General features: G+C 39.9%; 1 protein-coding gene across 1 annotated transcript in view; it reads left to right on the top strand.

Moving 5' to 3' along the window:
• ADPRS (ADP-ribosylserine hydrolase) overlaps positions 1-20,431 on the top strand; it is a 34,496-nt gene extending 14,065 nt beyond the window's left edge. The window contains exons 3-6 of the mRNA XM_040337323.1: positions 1,426-1,633; positions 9,889-10,073; positions 13,619-13,719; positions 19,967-20,431. Of these exons, the coding sequence (XP_040193257.1) occupies positions 1,426-1,633; positions 9,889-10,073; positions 13,619-13,719; positions 19,967-20,265 (793 nt within the window). The 3' untranslated portion in view covers positions 20,266-20,431. The remainder of the gene's footprint in view (positions 1-1,425; positions 1,634-9,888; positions 10,074-13,618; positions 13,720-19,966) is intronic.
• Positions 20,432-21,497: the final 1,066 nt, after the last annotated feature.

Below are 21,497 nucleotides of genomic sequence, written 5' to 3' on the forward strand. Positions count from 1 at the left end.
ATAACTCAGGTGTGAGGGGTAGGAATAGTGGATATAATGGATGAAATGGAATTACAATGATAATATGAAAATCATTGATTATAAAGGATGTGCAAATATAGTGTAAGCAAAACTTCCAGTGATAACGCCAAAATAAGTGCTCAAGTGTTGACGTGAATATAAAAAATCCCAAAAATGAAATTACTTTGTGTCAAAAATACAAAATATTATAGCAAATGAACCAATGTGCACAAAGATTAAAAGTGCAAAGTGACGTCATCTCCGCTCGCGGCCGAGAGCGGAGATCTGCTGACCATCTGTAACATCGCTGTGGATCATCTGCATGCTGTTCACAGCCGTTTTAATTGTGAGTGATATTATTTTGATTATTAAACTACAATTGATTTACTGCACTATGGAGCCTGCCTTTTGCTTTTCTTGAGAGTGGTCTGGAGGAACTTGGAGGTGGAGGATTGGAGCTACCTGAGCCTTCCTGGATGCAGAGCGTGTGCTGCTGGGTTTCATCCTCTATTTAACAGGCTTATATGATCGCAATTGAGGTGAGAGGCTAGCATTCTCTATCTTGTATCTGCACAGCTACACTGGAGGATTGTGTGGTGGATTGGAGCATTGTTTTGAACAACATTTTCACCGCTGGGAAATCTTGAAATCTTGCACTTTACCTTTTTTTAATATTTTTTTCATTTTTTTCATTTCTTGCACGTTTGGAACATTTTGTATGAAGCATTGGAATTCACTCTGAACACCCCATTAACTTGAACTATATATTTTTTTATATATATATTCTTTATGAAACTATATTTTTTTAAACAGTATTTATTCACTTTGCACTTTTAATCTTTGTGCACATTGGTTCATTTGCTATAATATTTTGTATTTTTGACACAAAGTAATTTCATTTTTGGGATTTTTTATATTCACGTCAACACTTGAACACTTATTTTGGCGTTATCACTGGAAGTTTTGCTTACACTATATTTGCACATCCATTATAATCAATGATTTTCATATTATCATTGTAATTCCATTTCATCCATTATATCCACTATTCCTACCCCTCACACCTGAATTATGGATGTTATGAAGGGTTTTCAAGGAAATTAGGAGTGGAACACATATTGATTGAATTTACCGATCAATATTCATACGTTGTTATACGTTGCTGTGTGTTAATTATATCCTACTATATTTTAGTTTCCCTTTGGCAAGCGCCATTACACTCCCTGTTTTACATATGCTAATTGGTGCGTGATCACTGTTTTAGTAGTGGCTGCTGCTTTTATAAAGTACATTTTTTTTTCCATTATATTTATTATTTAATTGAGCTTAGTTGCCCTTGGATAGTTTGGTTTTGCGCATTAGTTCCCCCCCCCTTTTCACAAATACTTAAATGTTCCCTTTTTTTTTTTTTTTGATATCCTACAGATTTACCAAGGAGTACTTCAATGATCCAGACCGTGGATATGGCGCAGGGGTGATCCATGTGTTTGAGAAGCTTTACAGTGGGGAATACAGCAATGTCTTTACACCAGCCAAGGAGCAGTTTAATGGGAAGGGTTCCTATGGAAATGGAGCAGCAATGAGAGCCGTGGCCATTCCTTTGGCATTTCCCAATATTGCTGACATTATAGAGGTTGGTTTTTTTTTTTTTTTTTTATTATATGGAAAAAATATTATTTATTGAGCTTTTACTGATTATGTAAAATTCATGGTTCTGGGTCCAATCTATCCGGTAAGCCCCCTATCATAAGTGGTGGTGGATCTTCTGTCTAGCAATCACCGTTGGAACATGTCCCATCATGCCTCTGACTCTGGGTGTCATACTTGTGGCTGTCAGAGTCTTGCTATGCCTCATGGGAAATGTAGTTCTGCAACAGCTGGAGGTCCGCTAATTGCATATCCCCGCTGTAGAGGATATATCACAGATGTCTCAAAACCATAAATCATTGAAAAGGACTTCAGGCAGGGAAATCCAGGGGTTCACTCCAGGCGATGGTGTACAGCAAATCCCAAAGACGACACATCAGATATCCCAATGTAAAAGAAGAAATTGGAGCGCACATAGCATAATTCCGTATAAAAAACAAGGAATTTATTAAAAGAGAGAGACTCACATATTGCAGTGGTAAAACGAGCTCATAAAATCAGGGTAGCAATAACGACAGCAGTCCTTCCCGACATGTTTCCTAACAATAGTACTTCATCTGGTTCCGTCCAGTTTCTTGTCATTAGTATCCATTTATTGGAGGTTTATGGACTACTACTAATGTTAACACTATCCATTGTCACACGTGGTGTTATATATGAACATTGTTTATTCAATTTATTTATGAATTCATCACTAGGAATTCAAATCATTTCTAGCGCTACACTTTTTCCACAATATTTTTTTAGCAAATTGATCTTTCTTGCTGTGTTAGCTGCTCCACTCACACATTATTAGATAGCGCTGTATTTTTTCTTTGTATTTACTACCTGTAACATAGAAGTATGCTTTGAGCTAGATAAAAGATATGTGATTTCTACTTTAGCTGTTTAAATTATAATCTCGCATCAAATCGCATCAAGCCCCGCTTTTACTATATCTGGTCTCACACAGGACATGAAAATGCAATAGTTTTAGTAAATATAAACTGCTAAATACTAGAGCTGCACGATTTGTGTGAGAGAGAGAGAGATCCAGAGTGATCATATTGCCATGCTTTTACAGGAGGGAGATGTCTGCTGTGTGTGATCCAGGGCAGGCTATGGTGAGTCTGCATTGATGGGCACAGTGAGGCTGCATTTGATGGGCACTGGTGAGACTGCATTGATCTCTTTTATCATGTCTGCAGTCTGACCATCTCTTGTCATATCATGTCTGCAGTCTCTGAGGGAGTTTGGAGAGGAGTCAAGAGTGGGGGTCATGGGAAAAGTCAGACCTATGTGGACTGTGGAGAGGACAATATAGGATAAAACCAGACCCACCAAGCTGGAGCCGACTGACTGAGCCCTGCACGGTGTACCTGAGAGGAGGTCAGTGACAGTGCCGCCAGGCCAGTCTAAGGGGGGTCACTGATGTAAGCAGGCACTGATATAAGGGGAAACCTTTATATCAGTAACCCCCACCCCCTTACCTTAGTGGATTCTTTCTGCGGAAGGTGGTCTCTGGTCACCAGAGTTGTTGTTGCGCCCCCCCCACGTTCCCAGAGTTCCTGGGGTCCCCCTTGATTGACCCCTTTTAACTGGAATTTGTGTGTATGTGTATATATAATATTACACTCTTCAAATGTGCTTTAAAATGCATGGGTTTCCCTTTCATGAACAAGAAAATGATGAGGTTATGATGTTGGGCTGTTATAATTATGCTATGGGGCTGGTATGACATTTTTTCCAGGGCTGGTTTTTATTCCTAGTCCGGCCCTGTTTCTGGGTGCTGATGTGAGCCTCTTTATAGGTTTATTGTCTGGTTATAGCCATCCTTTGAATCTGAAGTCTGCAATTACATATTAAATTGCTGATCTAAGCCAGTCATGTTTTTCAATCTGTAATTGGAGGAGCGAGTACCTTTGGTAATATACATCAGGACACGCAGCACTTCCAGTTTTTGTTTACATCACATATGGCTTTGAATGGAAAAAGGTATCATGGACTATCCAGGCTTTGAAGAAGGGGGTACGCCTCAGAAACGCGTCAGCCGTTCAGATGTCTGAAGTTCCACTGGCTGGTGCCGCGAGGTCCAGTCCAGTTGTCTGAAAAGCGCTTACTTAAGATTGTTATTTTTATTCTGTTTTAATAAATTTTAAAGGGGTGGTTCACCCTAAAAACTACTTTTTCTTATTACACTGGCCCCCCACATTACAATACGATTAAGCCTATTATCTTTTTTTTTGATGCTGTACATACCTTCGTACAGCTATTCACCCGTGGCATGCGGGTTGCGAGTCCCGCGGGAGTGGGCGTTCCTAACATGTCTGTGATTGACGTTTTGACCAAAAACAAGCTCCCCCCCCCCCGTCGCGTAAGTCGCGTCACGGTTGGCAAAAGGAGCCGAACGGCGAGTCGGCGCTATACTGCGCATGCGCATCGCCGTTCAGCTCCTTTCGCCAACCGTGACGCGGCTTACGCGACGGGGGGGAGCTCGTTTTTGGTCAAAACGTCAATCACAGACATGTTAGGAACGCCCACTCCCGCGGGACTCGCAACCCGGATTCCACGGGTGAATAGCTGTACGAAGGTATGTACAGCATCAAAAAAAAGATAATAGGCTTAATCGTATTGTAATATGGGGGGCCAGTGTAATAAGAAAAAGTAGTTTTTAGGGTGAACCACCCCTTTAAGTGGTAATGCACAAGGTCGGTGCGCCCTCCTTTCTTTTCTGTTTTCATTTAGCCATATGAACACCCTTTGTTCTGTGGATGGCTGCAAGACTTCTGATTTTTGCCGTTAGACTACACTGCTGTACCCGGTTTGGCGAAACACCAGAGCGCAGGAGGTTTTGTGTTTTTTTTTTTTTTTTTATGGAAAATACCTCTTTACTCTCATAAGTGAATGATACATTCTTATTCCCCTTATCCCTCATAACTCCAATAAGGATTATTATAGGCATTTGGTACTAGTATTATGTGTGTCTCCTCTACAGCCCATACCCAGTTGACTTATTGCTCTGGGGTTTTCACTAGATCCTACCCTAAACCCGGAACTATCAGGAACTATGCAGGATTCCAGATTTGACACAAAAAGCAGACTCATTTTATATTAACCAAGGTGTTTTGTACAAGTAAACACTCTTTATGGGGACACAGCACTGTTAGATTTCTATTGTGTGGGGATTTTTTTTTTAATCGGGTAATTTTATTAAAAGTTTTTAGCATGTACCGTTGGTATAGAAAAGTATCGCCCCCCCCCCCCTTTTTTTTTAAATAATCATTTTGTTTGCTTTTACAGCCTGAAATGAAGACCGACACCGTTTTTCTTTTTTCCAACTGTTTTTGCTAGTGCAACATATAACATCTAAGTTCAAGATATGACATCAACATGTCAGAAAAAATAAAATAATAATACAAAAACAGAATTGCTGAGTTGGAAAAAGGATCCCCCCCCTTTTGTCAGTATTTCTTTGGACCACAATTTGCTTTATTACAGCCTTTAGTCTATTGAGATGTCTCTACTAACTTTGCACATTTTAGCCTAGGTTCGCACTGACTGCGGTTTAGAAATCGTGTGAGTTCAGCTGAACTTGCGTGATTTCAAACCCGCATGTCAGTCCGACTTTGGGAGCGATTTTCAGAGACAGCTGTGAGGGTTCATGCACAGAAGTTTATTGAAATCGCCCCCGAAGTCGCCAAAGGTAGTGCAGGAACTACTTTTGGGAATTGGTGTGGCACCACAAATTCAGAGTCGCACCAATGTGGACGTTGTTATTGCCGGCAATAGCCATGTCAAATCGCCCCGATGTCAACGTGGGCTCAGACTTTGCAATATTTTCACACTCTTCTTTGCAAATTGCTCAAGTTCAGTTAAATTTGATGGTGAGCATGTGGACTGCAGTCTTCAAGTCATTCCACAGATTTTCAATTGGGTTTGTCTGGGCTCTGACATTCAATGACATTGACCTTTTTCTCCTTCAAGCACTCTGTGTCATTTTTGCTGTGTGCTTTGGGTCATTTTCATGTTGGAAGGAAGACCTTCTTCCCATTGACAACTTTCTGGCAGAGGGCAGCAGATTTTCCTCAAGAACTTGATGGTATTTTGCCCCATCCATTTTTCTTCTATCCTGACAAGTGCTCCACTCCCTCCTGCAGAGAAACACCCATAACAGGATATTACCACCTCCCATGCTTTACTGAAGGAATGGTGTTATTTGGATGGTGAGCTGTATTGGATCACCGCCAGACATATCATTTAGTGTTGAGGCCAAATAATTAAACGCACCTTGCAGATTCTGAGGCCACATGGCAAAAGGTGTTATGGTCAGATGAGACTAAAATTGAATTATTTGGCCTCGGTAACGAAAAAATACAAAAAAAACGGATTCCTCCATCCAGACAATGTAGGTAGATAGCAGTTTACTCTCTGCCGAGACTTTGGGGTTGATTTACTAAAACTGAAGAGTGCAAAATCTAGTGCAGCTGTGCATGGTAGCCAATCGTCTTCTAACTTCAGCTTGTTTAATTTACGCTTTGACCGAAAAAAAAAAAAAAAAAAAAATGGAAACTGATTTTCTTTCTTTTATAAAAGGTTTTATTAATGTTCAGTCAAACGGAGCCAACAATTAGATGGTTACAATATAGCAGGGATATGCAATTAGCAGACCTCCAGCTGTTGCAAAACTACAAGTTCCATCATGCCTCTGCCTCTGGGTGTCATGCTTGTGGCTGTCTGTCTTGCTATGCCTCATGGGACTTGTAGTTCTGCAACAGCTGGAGGTCCGCTAATTGCATATCCCTGCAATATAGGATGTTTGTGTACAAACTGGAATAACATACATAATTCAGATTCAACACCTCACAATATTTAGAACTTTTTAAAAAGGAAAAAAAAAATAAAAGTACTCGCAACAATTCTAGGTTAATGCCATAACATGGGAATTAACATTGCAGAAATGTCCAACTGTACAGCTGGGTGCACAAAGACAGGAACCATCTAAGCTGAGAGCTTGTTTTATAAACAGAGGCGAGAAAAAATAATAAAAATAAATTGCAACCAAACCAGGGCAGATAAGCATAAAAAAAATGAAATATAAGAGCAGGAGGAGCGGAAAAGTAGAGGGAGAAAAAGAAGAGCACAGAGAAAAGGGGGAAAGGAAAGAAGAGTCCCAAGGGATCCATGATAGAGGATCACTAAAACGACAGAAAAGTGTTGTCTATTCGAGGGGGCTGAGCGTGGGCAATCCAAGGTTGCCAAACCCGACAGAGTTTTTCACAAGTGTCTGATAATATGTCTGTTAATTTCTCATTAACCATAATGCCGTTCATATGTTTTTTGACTGCTTCAAAACTGATTATGGGGGTTTAGGAAACTGATTGGTTTCTATGCAGAGCTGCACCAGATTTTGCACTCTTCAGTTTTAGTAAATCAACCCCTTTGTATTCAGATAGCGGGGACTCTCTGCTCTCAGAATACAGCTATCAATGGCTGTAGCCACTAATTGAGAGAATTTTTCCAAAGTCCATTCAACAGAATTTGATCCTTGGGTCAACTTCTGTCGAGCCGGAGCGGCCGCACGTAAATCTTTATTCGGCCGCTCTCTGAACCAGCTGAATTTGGATCCATCAATGGCCAGCCTAAAATCGGTTTCCTCCCCTCTGATATCTGCGGCAGGTATTGTACTCTTATCTGTAAGTTTGCATACAAAAAAGGGAAGTAACATTTAACCACCACTTAGTCCCCTTTCACACTTACACGACTTGTCTCACAATTTTGTACTGCAAAATCGTATGACAAGTCATTCTCCATGATTTTTAATGAACACCATTCATACTGGCACGACTTTAAGTAGTGCCGACTTCAAAGTAGTCCCTGCACTACTTTGGTCCAACTTCCATGCGAGTTGATGTCCATAGACCTCAATGTTGAACCCTCAAGTAGCATGCAAATCGTACCTGAATAATATAGACAAGATTTCAGTACAAATTTGTAAGCAGAAGCTGTAAGCACAAGCAGCTTTTTGACCCTTGTCTCGCCTAATCCTTTCAGCATAGTAGCCCCTCTCAAGCACATTTTTCCACCACACATTTACTTCCTGGTTATTCCCTCAGGAACAATGTGCTCCAAACAGGTATAAAAAAGAGATGTCCTTGATAATAAGGAAATCATTCGATCATTCTTCCCACTGATCACCAATGAAGGGGACATTCTTCCCACTGATCACCAATGAAGGGGACATTCTTCCCACTGACCACCAATGTAAGGAGCATTCTTCCCACTGACCACCAATGTAAGGGAGATTCTTCTCACTGACCACCAATGTAAGGAACATTCTTCCCTCTGACCACCAATGTAAGGAGCATTCTTCATATCATTAGTCTGTATTGTGGTTTGAAAACTGTCACATGACATTAAAAAAAAAAAGTATCGGTATTCGGTATTGGCGAGTACATGAAAAAAGTATCGGTACTTGTACTCGGTCCTAGGTCCTTAGGACAACCCTAACACTAACCCCCATAAACCCTAGGCTAACCCTAACCCCTTCCAAACCCTAACCCCTCCAACTATGACAGAGAGAGGCAGGTGTGGAGATAAAACCTACCTCAATGTAATAATTAGCCTTTCCACAGGTGGAATACTTATTCTGAACCTAGTATTAAGTCGCTCTAGAGTCTAGACGGCTAGACACCAAGCCAAGTAACTCATTAAAACTGAGAATTAGAATAAGAAGAAGTGGCCATTAACAACATTCAACGTGTGAACAACTAGTGCACATGGACACAGATGTTCTCACCTGTTAATTGACATCCGTGTATAGTTAAAAAAAAATCATTATGTGCACAATGATCATTATAGAGGACCCAAAATGTACCCCTATCTTCACGATTGGCAATGATGGGATGTACCCAATATCAACGTCTTCTCCGCTTCTCCTCCTCTTCTTCCTCATGCACTGCAGCAGCAATGACAACTGTGGTGGCAATTGCTGCGGTGGCAGGAAAAGGAATTGCCTCACACCATGTATGTTTTCTTTGGTTAATGCCAAAGTTGTTTCAAATTTAAAGTTGTACTGATCCAAAATCGTGGCGACTTTGAAGTCCTACAAGTGTGAAAGGGGCCTTAAGCTCTTCCACCTGTATACGGTTTAAGGAACTGTAACAAAGTTACATTTCTGCTATGAGCCCAGTGATTGGAGAATAACTTTGTCATAACTTGGGCCTTGTTCACATCTATGCAGATGTGAACGTGCGTGTGATTTTTGTGTAGTATCTCGAACGGCCCATTTGTTTCAATGTGCTGCCATAGGAGCAAAAATTGCACAAAAGGAGTGCATGACCAATTCCAGGCCAATTCCAACTACATTCACTATCGCAGCCCTGAGGAAGGGGGGTTCACTTCCCTTGAAATGCATTGCCACGACCTGTGAACCGATAACTACAACTTTTATTAAACAACCCCAAGTGTGACGACTTGCTATACTGAACATGGCTCTGTACCCATTCGACTCATACTTTGCAATTAGAATATAGTGTTTCTACTACACCATGTACAGAGAGGCATCTACATGTTGAAATGTTGAGGTACTTTATATGGGTACTCATAACCTACAGGATTTTCACACACAGTATTTTGTCAAAGTACGAGGGCATCAGTGAAATGCAGGGCTTAAAAGCAGTTGGTATGGAAAATAACTCTTTTGTTTTGTAAATCTAAAATGTAAAAGCATTTTGTTTTATCTGTTTAATAAGTGTGAAAATGTACCTGTTGATCTTACCAGAAATATCAAAACTGTTACATTTCTCTGTTTGCTGTGCTATCAGTTACATTGTTTACAGCGAGCTTTGCAGACTTCAAAACACATCGTGCCTATTACATTTTTGTATTCCTGTCTTAGGGTGACCACGCTGCTTCTCTGTAGATGCAGTACAGTGAATGAGTGCTGTCACCCTAGCACAGAAAGTGTCATCGGAATCCCCTAATTGAATTGAAAACAAAGGTAAAAAAGCCGTCACATCTAAGGACTGGTGTGTGTGTGTGTGTGTATGTGTATGTGTATGTGTGTGTATATGTATATATTTATATTTATATATGTGTATATATTTCTTTTTTCATGGGATTAAAAATGCTTTAAATTAAACTTGTCTTTAGAGAAAAGCAGTTTGCCATAGCTAACACCCTTTTTAAAAATGGACAGAATTTTATGTCTTTTGTTCTACAATAAAAAGTAGTGAGTCGTGTCTTTTTTTTTTTTTTTAACAGTATACTAAAACCAGTGGAAAACTGACACATGCCTCCTCTTTGGGTTACAATGGGGCAGTCCTGCAGGCACTGGCAGTGCACTATGCTCTGCAGGGAGAGCAGAGTCGGGATTCCTTCCTCAGTAGACTCCTGGATAACATGGGTGAAATAGAAGCTGATGAAAAATCTAAAAGTGATGCAGTGGAGTAAGTCAACCTTTAAATACTAGGTTCATGCTTATGTAATTTAGTAAGAGATATTATTGTGACCATTCTGTCAGATGCTTACTTTATGTTAAAGCGGAGTTCCAACTGTGTAAAATGTTATATATATATATATATATATATATATATATATATATATATATATATATATATATATATATATATATATATATATATATATATATATATATATATATATATATATTTTAGTGCTGTCAAACGATTAAAATTTTTAATCGCGATTAATCGCATTAATGTCATGGTTAACTCACGATTAATCTATCTAATTTATGACGAATTTCCCCACAAATATCGCACAATTCTGCAAGTGATTATAATTTATTATCGCTGTTTTCTAGCTGATCTAAAACCATTTTTGACATAAAGGGACACTTTTGGACAATCTACAGTTTTCAGGCAGAAAGAATAGTTTTATTTTATAAAAGTACATGTAGGACACTGGGCAGACCACTAGGGACAAGGGGGGTGTGTATTTTTTTACATACAGTACTGTAATCTATAAGATTACAGTATACTGTGTGTATTGTGTTTGTTTACTTTTTTGAATTTGGCGCCGTTCTCCACTCCCGTGCGTCGTAACGTCGCAGGGAACGGAGATCGGCGGCACACAGACACTGTGAATCGAGCGAGGAGGACCCGCCGAGCGAGGAGGACCCGCCGATCACACAGCGGGGTGGCATCGCCGATCACACAGCGGGGTGGCATCGCTGGATCCAGGGACAAGGTGAGTAACTTGCCTGTGAATCCAGCGAGAAGGTAAGCCGCGCCGCGCCGCTGCACACTCTGCACGTCCACCCCAGCCCCCCCGCGTTAATCGCGCGACAAAAATATTGACGGCGTTAACATGGGTTTGCGTTAACGCCGTTAATATCGCGTTTAACGCACAGCCCTAATATATATATATATATATATATATATATATATATATATATATATATATATATATATATATATATATATATATATACACACACACTCTTATTAATAGCACTCACATTTTACGGACGGATCGCTGCCCGATTGCCGATTTCATAACGTAAGATGACTTATATTCTGCTTTGCTGGCATTTTCCATATTGCTTGTGTCACTCTGATCAGCCGTGTCCAATCACGGCTGATCAAGATGTAAACAGGAAGAGCCGTCAATCGGCTTTTCCTTACGTCTGACAGACGCGAATAGAGGAAAGCTAATCAGCTGCTCTCCTTAAGGGGGTCTGTGCTGATTATCAGGGCTGCCCACCCAGGACCACCAGGGATGGCCATCCTAGACCACCAGGGATATGCCAATCAGTGCCCAGGCAGCTGTCAATCTGTGTTCATCCACAATGCCTGCCAGTGCCACCAGGGATGCCCATCAGTGCCGTGTATCAGTGCCACCCATGAGTGCCCTTCTGTGCCACCTATCAATGCCCATCAGTGCTGCATAGCCACGCCACTTCATTGGCGCCACCTCATCTGTGCCGCCTTATCAGTGCCCATCAGTGAAGGAGAAAACTTGCTTATTTACACAATTTTATAACGGAAACAAAATAAACTTTTTTTTTTTTTTAGCAAAAAAATAAAAAACGCAGAGGTGATCAAATACCACCAAAAGAAAGCTCTATTTGTGGTAACAAATTGATAAAAATTCTGTTTGGGTACAGTGTAGCACGACCGCACGCACAATTATCATTTAAATAGCGACAGCACTGAAAGCTGAAAATTTGGCTTGGGCAGGAAGTATATTGATCTTTATGCTTCTGTGGGCATGGTGTGGCTCCTATCGTCCTCTTCCTTTTGATGCACGATAGGAGCCACACCATCCCCACAGAAGCAAAAGAGTGCAGCAGGACTGGTATTAGAGGACAGGCCTGTTCCTCTCTGCATGTGTTTGGTGATCATTGGACAGACAAAGACCATTCTAGTCTATTGGCAACATTGAGACAACATATTCCTGGGTCAATATACTTTCCATGCTTTTAGAAAGATATTGTCTAGCCCAACCTAGTGGCCAAAGGTATATCTTATGAAATGCTCACTTCAACATTTAAGAACTCTCTTGGCTCATGAGGCTTCGACCTGCCTGTGCGTGTGGCCAACAGACTACTATTTCTCTCCATTTTTTTTAATTATCATCCATTGGTCGGTGAAACGTTTACACTGTGGCTCGGTAATATCAGATCTAAGTCACAGTTCTGAAAACACCAAGCCTGTTTAATCCCCGAAGAAAATCCAAACCATGTGTTTTTTTAAACGCGTTGGGCGCTGTGTCAGTTGACAGCTTCTGGGCTTGTCTCTCACCTGGTTTTTACACATTCCTAATTCTATGTGTTTGTATCTAACCTGTTTTTCTGCTTGATTTTTTTGTTGTCATGTATTAGTCTCATACAGGGCTGTCTTAAAGCGGGGGTTCACCCTTAGAGGGCACTTTTTATCCTTAGATTCCTGCTCGTTTTGTCTAGGGGAATCGGCTATTTGTTTTAAAATATGAACAGTACTTACCCGTTTACGAGATGCATCCTCTCCGTCGCTTCCGGATATGGGCTGCGGGAATGGGCGTTCCTTCTTGATTGACAGTCTTCCGAGAGGCTTACGACGGTCGCATCCATCGCGTCACGATTTTCCGAAAGAAGCCGAACGTCGGTGCGCAGGCGCAGTATAGAGCCGCACCGACGTTCGGCTTCTTTCGGCTACGAGTGACGCGATGGATGCGACCGTCGTAAGCCTCTCGGAAGACTGTCAATCAAGAAGGAACGCCCGCTCCCGAAGACCCATACCCGGGAGCGACGGAAGAAGATGCATCTCGAAAACGGTAAGTACTGCTCATATTTTAAAACAAATAGCCGATTCCCCTAGACCAAACGAGCAGGAATCTAAGGGGAAAAAAAGGGAAACATTTATTTTTTTAATAAATGGGTGAACTCCCGCTTTAATGAGAGGGCACACCTGGGCACTGTCCAGGGGCCCTAGCTGCATGGGGGGTCCCCCTGCACTTTCCCCAAAGCAGCTGGTCCTTGAGCCTGGTCTGACCCGAAATTGTGGCAGCCCCTCTACATCCCAGATATCCCCCCCCCCAGCACTCTGACCCCTCTATAACCTGGATATCCCCTACCTCCTTGATGTCTGTTTATCTGCACTGTCTCCATTGTAGGGGCCCCAGAGCATTACTTTGCCCAGGGGCCAATGATGCCATTAAGACGGCCCTCGTCTCTCATATATTTTAATACAATTGTAATATTTTTACACATTACTGCCTGTGGTCCATTTAAAATCCCACTTTAAGGAAAACTTTCTTTACTATATGTATTTGGGATGGGATCCACAGACAGTCCAGTCGAACAACTTGGGGGGGGGGGGGGGGGCTCTCCTATAGTGTTTTTTAAATACATCTTATATTTAGTATTGTAGAATGTTTGTTTTTTAAATCCCCCCCCCCCCCCCCCCCAATTTTTTTTTATAATTTTTAAGATTTTTTGATCTAACTTCTCGTAGCATCGCTTGTATAAGAAATGTTTTTGTCATTTCAGATTGGAGCTGGGTGAGTTTCCATACTGCAAGAGATTAGAGAAAATTAAAGAATTTTTAGATAAAGGATGTGTGCCACGGAAGGATGTGGTGGATCAGCTGGGTAAGTTGTATAGGTTTATATACTAGAAAAACAGATCAGGCAATGGAATATCCTACTGTATCTTATAAGAATCATTGCTAAATATAGTGAAGACTTGGGAGACTGTATGCAATAGTTTATCCCACAAAGTATTGGTAGCTATGTGGTAGAGCTGCTCGATTCTGGGTAAAATGAGAATCACAATTTTTTTGGTTAGACGATAGATCACGATTCTCGCAGCGCAACATCATCTTTCACATTAAAACAAAAAAAATTGGGCTAACTTTAATGTGTTCTTCTTTTTTTTCTTTTTTTTTTTTTTTTTTTTTCATTGAAGTGTATTTTTCCCCAAAAAATTGCATTTGAAAGACCACTGGGCAAATACAGTGTGACATAAAATATTGCAGCAATTGCCATTTTATTCCCTAGGGTCTGTGCTAAAATATATATATTTGGGCGTTCCAAGTAATTTTCTATCAAAAAATATTGATTTTTAACTTAAAGTGTCAGAAAAAGATTTGGATGTTTATCCCTTTGATCTAAACTTGGCAGTCTGCCCGGATATTTTGTTTTGACAGCTGAGTGAGCAGATAAAGTCTCTCCACTTGTTATATGAAAGAATTGGCAAACTCTGCATTGGAGATGGTCAGGGGGGTTGAATCGAGATCACAATTTTTTTAACGATTAATTGTGCAGCTCTACTATGTGGCTTAACCTATAAGACCTTGGTATCTGTAGTTAGTGTGTTATCCCTTTTGGGCAGATTTTAAATATGCTTGTATCTATAATGTAGTTATAGCGTAGATCCCCACTACGGTACAAATTTGCCTGACAAAAGTTGGAGTACCAGTTTTTCTATTTAACCGTTTAACATCTAGAAGGTTTTACCCCCTTTATGCCCAGGCCATTATTTTGCTATTCAGCACTGTGCTACTTTAACTGGCAATTGCTCTGTCATGCAACAATGTATCCAAATTAAGCTTTTTATATAATTTTTTTTCACACAAAAGATTTCTTTTGGTGGTATTTGGTCACCACTGGGTTTTTAAAATTTTGCTATGTAGACAAAGACATACCGAAAATTGAAAAATTGCAAACAAATAACCTTTCTTTATGAATTTAGGCCAAAATGTATTCTGCTACATTTCTTAGTATAAATAACCCAAATCGGTGTATATTTAGTCTGTTGGAAAGTGTACTGTGTGTGTGTGTGTGTCTGTGTCTGTGTCTGAAAAATGATCGGTCCTTCTTCTGTTCTGAAAGCCTAATTTTTTGAGGTCCTAAAATGCCAGAACAGTACAATAATACAGTGCCTTAAAAAAAAGTATTCATACAGCTTGAAATATTCCACATTTTGACATGTTACAACCAAAAACATGAATGCATTTTTTGGGATTTTGTGATAGACCAACACTAAGTGGCGCATAATTGTGAAGTGGAAGGAAAATGATAAATGGTTTTAAAAATATTTTGCAAATATGTGAAGAGGTGTGGATTGAATTTGTTTTCAGCCCCTATGAGTCAATACTTTGTAGAACCACCTTTCACTGCAATTATAGCTGCAAATCTTTTTGGGGATGTCTCTACCAGCTTTGCACATCTAGAGTTACATTTTTGCACATTCTTCTTTGCAAAAGTTCTGTCAGATTGGACGGAGAGCATCAGAACCGCAATTTTCAAGTCCAGCCACAGATTCTCAATTGGATTTAGGTCTGGACTTTGACTGGGTCACTCTAAACACATGCATATGGTTTGAGCTAATCCATTCCATTGTAGCTCTGTTTTTTACGGTGGGGATGGCGTGTTCAGGGTGATGTGCAATGTTAGTATTCCTCCAAACATAGCGTTTTACTTTTAGGCCAAAAATGTTCAATTTTGGTCTCATCTGACCAGAGCACCTTTTTCCACATGTTTGCTGTGTCCCCCACAAATGGGACTTCTTATGGCTTTCTTTCAACAATGGCTATTTTCTTGCCACTCTTCCATAAAGGCAAGATTTGTGGAGTGCACGACTAATTGTTGTCCTGTCGACAGATTCTCCCATCTGAGCTGTGGATGCAGCTCCTCCCGTTACTATAGGCCTTTTTGACTGCTTCTCTTTCTCTTTCTCTCTCTCTCCCCCTCCTTTTTTTTTTTTTTTTTTAAAACATGCTGTCATCAGTGCAGTACTGCGTCATTATATGACGGGTGTGCTGGTGATCAGGGATACTGACGCGACGGTATGTGAAAAAAGTATGTTGTCTAGCCTGAAGCTGCTGCCTGCACACACTAAATGTACTGTGGGTGAGCGCCAAGTGACTATCCCCATCTCCAGGCAGCATCTGAAACAAATACAATACCACTGTCTGCTCCCTTATAACTTTTTTCTTTGTGCCGTTACAATATTCCCTGGCCCAATATCCAATGAGCGCACTTAAGATGAAGGTTAATGGCTCTTGTTTTGTGTATTAAGGGGAAGGCAACATTTTTATGCTTTCTTTACAGGGTTAAAAGGATGGAATAGGCTATAAATACAGACCTTATCTGTTAGCATTTTTAAGGGGATTTATTTTTTGGTAATCCCCACTCGTATGAAGCAATTTTACATTTAAAAGCTATGGGCAGAAGTGACGTTTTGACGTCACTGGCACCCTGCAATAGTATGGAGACCGGTTGGGGCCATCCCCCAACCCCCACCCATCTCCATACCAAGCCAGGGGAGAGGACCCTCCGCCAACGGCTCCAATAAAAGTGATCTTGCCGGGAATCTGCTGCAGAGACCACTTTTATCGGAAACTGTATGTGTATTGTGTCACCGGCGCTTAATATTGAAAATGTGTTTTTCCATACACTTTTAATCAAATGATCTGCTGCAGTATGATGAACGCCTCAAAAGGTGTATAAGAATTTAGAAGAAAAGGGAAATACATACGTGTATAAAAATACATATATGTTACTGCGCTGATCCTATAAATTTGTGTGAAAATAAATACACCAACAGCTTAAGTAAATAAATATACCCACAATGACCCTTGGTCATATTTACAAAATCATGCAAATCAAATCAATACACCATAAGAATGTATGTACAAGTGCACACCAAAAAACCAAGTGCCCAAATATGTTCAATAGATGTACACTCAAATACAAAACTCAGTAAGTAAAATTGTAAGAAAAAAAGTCCAATGCTCTTCAGAGACTAAAAACTTATGTGGATTCCATGTGTTAAATAGACCAAAAAACTAGTGAATCTTCCACCCGTTGTGCCACCGCCACCTATTTCCAAAATGATCACCAGATCAACATATAATAATCGCCTATAAGGACAAGCGGCACGCTGTTTCCCAGGTTGTGGTGGGCTTTTCCTTTCCTTGCAGCTCCCTCACTGCACTCCTTTTCCCATGGGGTGAAATATTTCTCTTAAAACAGAAGGACTGGATATAGTGTAGTGTGCTCAGATACTGAGCTTCCTGATGACGCATGACGCTTGTGAAACGCGTAGAGGCTTCTGGGTAAACTGTTTAGGCGGAACTACGTCACTGGCTGCCTCCTGACACTAAACCGCTTAGGAACCGAGGCGTGGAGCGCACACCAGCGGATACCGCAGAACGTTAGTGGAGCTCGGTTAACGATGGATAGACTCGTGCCGGTCGGATAGGCACCAAACAATGTGAGTGCATTTTAACGTTTTTCACAATTAAGCAACAGTATCTGAGCATACTACACTATATCGAGTCCTTCTGTTTTAAGATAAATATTTCACCCCATGGAAAAAGGAGTGCAGTGAGGGAGCTGCAAGGAAAGGAAAAGCCCACCACAACCTGGGAAACAGCGTGCTGCTTGTCCTTATAGGCGATTATTATATGTCGATCTGGTGAGTGTGCATTTTGGAAATAGGTGGCGGTGGCACAACGGTTGGAAGATTCACTCGTTTTTTGGTCTATTCAACACATGGAATCCACATAAGTTTTTTGTCTCTGAAGACAAGCAAAAGCACAATTTTAAATGTTTATACAGTTCCATACAATGGCATCTCTGGATTCCTGTAGCTATAATTGTCAGAACATTTATGTAGAGAAGCTTGTAATCCACTCCATAAATGTAAAATATTATGATCATAATTGTAAGAATATAATTGACATTACATACTCCATTTTGATTATACAGCATCCATTTTAAATATTATACAAATCAGTAGATTGTTGAGTTAGTTAGAAGGGACTTTCCAAGCTGCTGACCTATGCCTTGTATGTTTTCTCTTAGGATAATGATTAGGAAAGTCCCTGATAAAATGTCAAGCTGATTACCTAAAGTAAATAGACAGTGAATGAAGGTAAAGTCATGGGTAATTTAATCAAAGTTTCAATAGCCTCTAATTATCTGTATTGTGATTGGTTTAGACGGATCGCCTCACTTTACGCCTTAACCACAAAGTTCAATATTATTTACTATATATGCTGTATCCACCATAATACAAATCGGACCTCTTGCATCATATTTGTCTCTCGTGGTGTTTGAATTCTCCATGCGCATGTCAAGGGAACATAACAGCGGTGACTTTGACTGACAGACCTTACCATCTGACAGGTAGACGCAGAAGTCCACACGGGGACTACAAGCGACCAACAGGGACTAACTGAGAGGCTTGGTCGATCCTTTCAATAATGATAGATGAAAACAAAAGGGAAAATTATTTTGCCAAATGCTAATTCACTCAGCAAGTGGAAAGCCATTGACACCTCAGCTTTTGCACTATATTTTGTAGCATTTTATAGCTGGCCACCTAAGAAGCAAGCACTGTAATGGTCAGAGATACACCATTTCAGGATCATGGGTATTTAATGCTATTTCTGTTCATACGTTCTATTTCCAATGAAGAGCATTGGACTTTTTTTCTTACAATTTTACTTACTGAGTTTTGTATCTCAGTGTACATCTATTAAACATATTTGGGCACTTGGTTTTTTGGTGTGCACTTGTACATATATTCTTATGGTGTATTGATTTGATTTGCATGATTTTGCATATATGACCAAGGGTCATTGTGGGTATATTTATTTACTTAACCTCCCTGGCGGTATGATTCTTTCTGAAAAAACATGCTGAAAGCGATACAATTATTTGCAAGGAAATTTGGTGATTTGTACTGTAGGCCTGTAATTTTTAGGAATAACTCACTTAAATCTGACCAAACAAGAATCTAATAGGCATCCCGGGTATGACATTTTTTTAAAAACAAAATTTTAAATTATAATATAATAAATAATTATAAATAATTATAGCAAGTAATAATATAATTAAAATAAAAATTATTCAATAATGTAATCAACTCAAAATCACTGAAATGTGCTCAGTTGCAGAATTGTTGCTGTCATTATTTTTTTTTTTTTTATGACGAATTTCCCCGCAAATCGCTATCGCACAATTCTGCAAGTGATTATAATTTATTATCGCTGTTTTCTAGCTGATCTAAAACCATTTTTGACATAAAAAGACACTTTTGGTTGATATGGACAATCTACAGTTTTCAGGCAGAAAGAAAGGTTTTTATTATATAAAATGACATGTAGGACACTGGGCAGACCACTAGGGACAAGGGGTGTGTGTTTTTTTTTACATACAGTATACTGTAATCTTATAGATTACAGTACTGTATGTATAGTGTTTGTTTACTTTTTTGAATTTGGCGCCGATCTCCGCTCCTGTGCGTCGTAACGTCGCAGGGAACGGAGATCGGCGGCACAGGAGGACGCTGTGTGAATCGAGCGAGGTCCCGCTCGCTCACACAGCGTGGTGACATCGCTGGATCCAGGAGAAGGTAAGCCAGCGTGCGCTGCAGGCTCTGCATATCTACCCCGAGCGTGACTCGGGGTTACCGATTTTGGTAGAAAAAATCAACCCCGAGTCACGCTCTGGGATACCGCCAGGAGGGTTAAGCTGTTGGTGTATTTATTTTCACACAAATTTATAGGATCAGCGCAGTAATATATATGTATTTTTATACACGTATGTATTTCCTTTATCGGAAACTGGACCGCTCGCCGAAGAAGAGGTTCCCGGGGTTATGTTAGCTAGCTGCTACCATAACTAAATCCCTCTTCAATGTGCAGACGTATATCAGCATTAGCCGGTCCGGAAGTGGTTAAAAAAATTAAATGTTGCCAGTTTTTTGTTTTTTTTACTGAAGGGGACAGTTGCTAGTAAATGTTTGAATATAGCTGCAGCCATGATTTTCATTCAGTAGATGCTGAAAACATAACTGTTGTTTTTTTATTGTTGTATCCTCAAGGTAATGGAATTGCTGCTCTGGAATCCGTTCCCACTGCTATATACGCATTCTTACGCTGCATGGATCCAGTGGAAGACCTTCCCAAGGAATTCAATATTTTACAACGCACTCTTGGTTACTGCTTCTTGCTAGGAGGAGACACTGACACAATAGCTACCATGGCTGGAGCCATTGCAGGTGCTTATCATGGAGACTTGCAAGTTCCTTATGAGTGGAAGCTCAGATCTGAAAGTTACGAAGATGCAGAAAAGTGGGCTGAAGAATTACATCAGCTGTACACTTCTCGCCTTCCTTCCTGATTTCATGAAATGTCCCTGAATTTGTTGCACTGCACTGAATTTGATATAAAGCAGAAGACTCTTAAGACTGTTTCCTGATATTACAATTAACAGTTTGGTTTCATAAAAGTACATTGTAACACCTGCTGTGGGTTTTTAAATAAAAAATGTATATGTTTATTTAGCAGTTAATTATCACTGAAACAATCGTTGAAATCTGGATGTGCAAGTTTAACAGCACAAACTTGACTTGGCCTGCCAGGGAGTTTGCAGAGGCCTTAATTTTTATATTGTTCTAGACTTCACCAAAGGAAAGGACAACAGTGTTTAATGCCACCTTTTGGTATTTAATAACAATGACCTTATTAAACAACAAGAAGTGTTTCTTTGAATTTTTTATATATATATATATATATATATATATATATATATATATATATATATATATATATATATATATATATATATATATATATATACTGTAGAATAATTTGAATGCTTTGACCTTGGTAATAACTCTTAAGACCTGTTTATTGGCTACAGTTTCAGCTTTTTGGCTGCCCTTTAGTAAGCAGCACACACAGTGTGCAGAAGATATATGATCACTGTTTCATTTGAGGCCGTGGGCAAAAAAAAATGCAGCGCTTACTTCCAAGTCATACAAAAGATTCTGGTCCAGTTTAAACAATATTACCTGCCAGATACACCTTGTTCTGCTCTAATGGAAATAGAATGTATGAACAGAAATAGCATTAAATACCCATGATCCTGAAATGGTGTATCTCTGACCATTGCAATGCTTGCTTCTTAGGTGGCCAGCTATAAAATGCTACAAAATAAAAAGCTGAGGTGTCAATGGCTTTCCACTTGCTGAGTGAATTAGCATTTGGCACAATAATTTTCCCTTTTGTTGCCATCTATCATTATGATCATAATATTTTACGTTTATGGAGTGGAATACAAGCTTCTCTACATAAATGTTCTGACAATTATAGCTACAGTAATCCAGAGAGGCCATTGTATGGAACTGTATAAACATTTAAAATTGTGCATTTGCTTGTCACCAACATAGTAAGTATTACGCCACCTCAGTCCTCCAAATAAAATACAGTATATAACTTGAATGCTAAGTTTTCTTCCATAAAATAGCTTATGCAAAAAAAAAAAAAAATTGCAGCTTTCTAAAATGTGCATTCATTTAGTTGTCCTACCTGTAATGCCGCGTACAGACGGTCTTTTTTTGTGATGAAAAA

Source organism: Rana temporaria, chromosome 2 (genome assembly GCF_905171775.1).
Source record: "Rana temporaria chromosome 2, aRanTem1.1, whole genome shotgun sequence".
Lineage (NCBI taxonomy): Eukaryota > Metazoa > Chordata > Amphibia > Anura > Ranidae > Rana > Rana temporaria.